Source organism: Bison bison, unplaced genomic scaffold, assembly GCF_000754665.1.
Source record: "Bison bison bison isolate TAMUID 2011002044 unplaced genomic scaffold, Bison_UMD1.0 scf7180017864492, whole genome shotgun sequence".
Classification (NCBI taxonomy): Eukaryota; Metazoa; Chordata; class Mammalia; order Artiodactyla; family Bovidae; genus Bison; species Bison bison.
In genome coordinates, this window is record NW_011495051.1 from 8,102,969 (window position 1) to 8,104,496 (window position 1,528).

The following is a 1,528-nucleotide window of genomic DNA, read 5'->3' on the forward strand; positions in this document are numbered from 1 at the left end:
GTATGGCAGAAAGCAAAGAAGAACTAAAGAGCCTCTTGATGAAAGTGAAAGAGGAGAGTGAAAAAGTTGGCTTAAAGCTCAACATTTAGAAAACTAAGATCATGGCATCTGGTCCCATCACTTCATGGCAAATAGATAGGGAAACAGTGGAAACAGTGATAGACTTTATTTTTTGGTGCTCCAATATCACTACAGATGGTGACTTCAGCCATGAAATTAAAAGACACTTACTGCTTGGAAGAAAAGTTATGACCAACCTAGACAGCATATTAAAAAGCAGAGACATTACTTTGCCAACAAAGGTCCATCTGGTCAAAACTATGGTTTTTCCAGTGGTCATGTATGGATGTGAGAGTTGGACCATAAAGAAAGCTGAGTGCTGAAGAACTGACGCTTTTGAACTGTGGTGTTGGAGAAGACTCTTGAGAGTCCCTTGGACTGCAAGGAGAGCCAACCAGTCCATCCTAAAGGAAATCAGTCCTGAATATTCATTGGAATATTTCTGTTTGTTGGACTGATGCTGAAGCTGAAACTTCAATACTTTGGCCACCTGTTGCGAAGAACTGACTCATTTGAAAAGGCCCTGATGCTGGGAAAGATTGCAGGCAGAAGGAGAAGGAGACGACAGAGGATGAGATGGTTGGATGGCATCACCGACTCAATGGACGTGAGTTTGGGTAAATTCTGGGAGTTGGTGATGGACAGGGAAGCCTGGTGTACTGCAGTCCATGGGGTTGCAAAGAGTCGAACACGACCGAGCGACTGAACTGAATTGAACCGAACTGGGAGTGGTGGGGTCTGTGGCTGGGCGTGTGTTCAGCTGCCATCTGACAGCTGTTTCCTCTGTGCTTGTGTGTGTCGCCTTGTTTGCCACGGTACCTGACAATTATTATGCATGAGTGTGTGTCTGCTCTGTGTCTGTGTGAGTTTTCATGCATGGGACGGTGTGACATTTCATGTGTGTGTTCAGACATAGTGTCTGACATTTCTCCCAGCTGGGAGTGTGCCCTGCTGGGCAGGTTTTATGTGTCTTTGTTGCCAGGCGTGGGTCCTGCAGTGCCCCCAGGTGCCCTAATGGTCCCCCACTCCTACCCACCACCCACCTAGGGAGCCATTTGTGCTGGCCAAGCTGAAGCCCGAGGCTGGCCTCTACCTTATCCACTGGAGCACCAGCCACCTCCACCGCCTCATCCTCACAGTGGCCCAGCGCGACCAGGTGGGCGTGGGGCGGGGGGTCCTGGGCCGGGGCTGGGCTCGCTCCCTGCCTGGACCCCTGCTCACCGCCGCCACCCCTGCTGCCGCCAGCTGCAGTCTCCAGGCACTAAGGGCTTGCGCCTGCGGAAGTTCCCTATCGAGCTCCAGGCCGGGACAGTCATGCTGGAGGGCTGGGGCCGGTCTTTCCCCAGCGTGCGGGACCTGAGGGCTGCCCTGCAGGACTGCTCGCTGCGGGCCGGCAACGACTGCTTTTCCCTGCGTCGCTGCTGCCTGCCCCGGCCCGGAGGTACAGAGATGGGGGCGCCTCGAGGGA

At 53.3% G+C, this 1,528-nt stretch overlaps 1 protein-coding gene across 1 annotated transcript in view; it reads left to right on the forward strand.

Moving 5' to 3' along the window:
- Positions 1-1,528, forward strand: part of TYK2 (tyrosine kinase 2) — a 29,862-nt gene that overhangs the window by 16,856 nt on the left and 11,478 nt on the right. The window contains exons 11-12 of the mRNA XM_010828367.1: positions 1,108-1,216; positions 1,306-1,501. Of these exons, the coding sequence (XP_010826669.1) occupies positions 1,108-1,216; positions 1,306-1,501 (305 nt within the window). The remainder of the gene's footprint in view (positions 1-1,107; positions 1,217-1,305; positions 1,502-1,528) is intronic.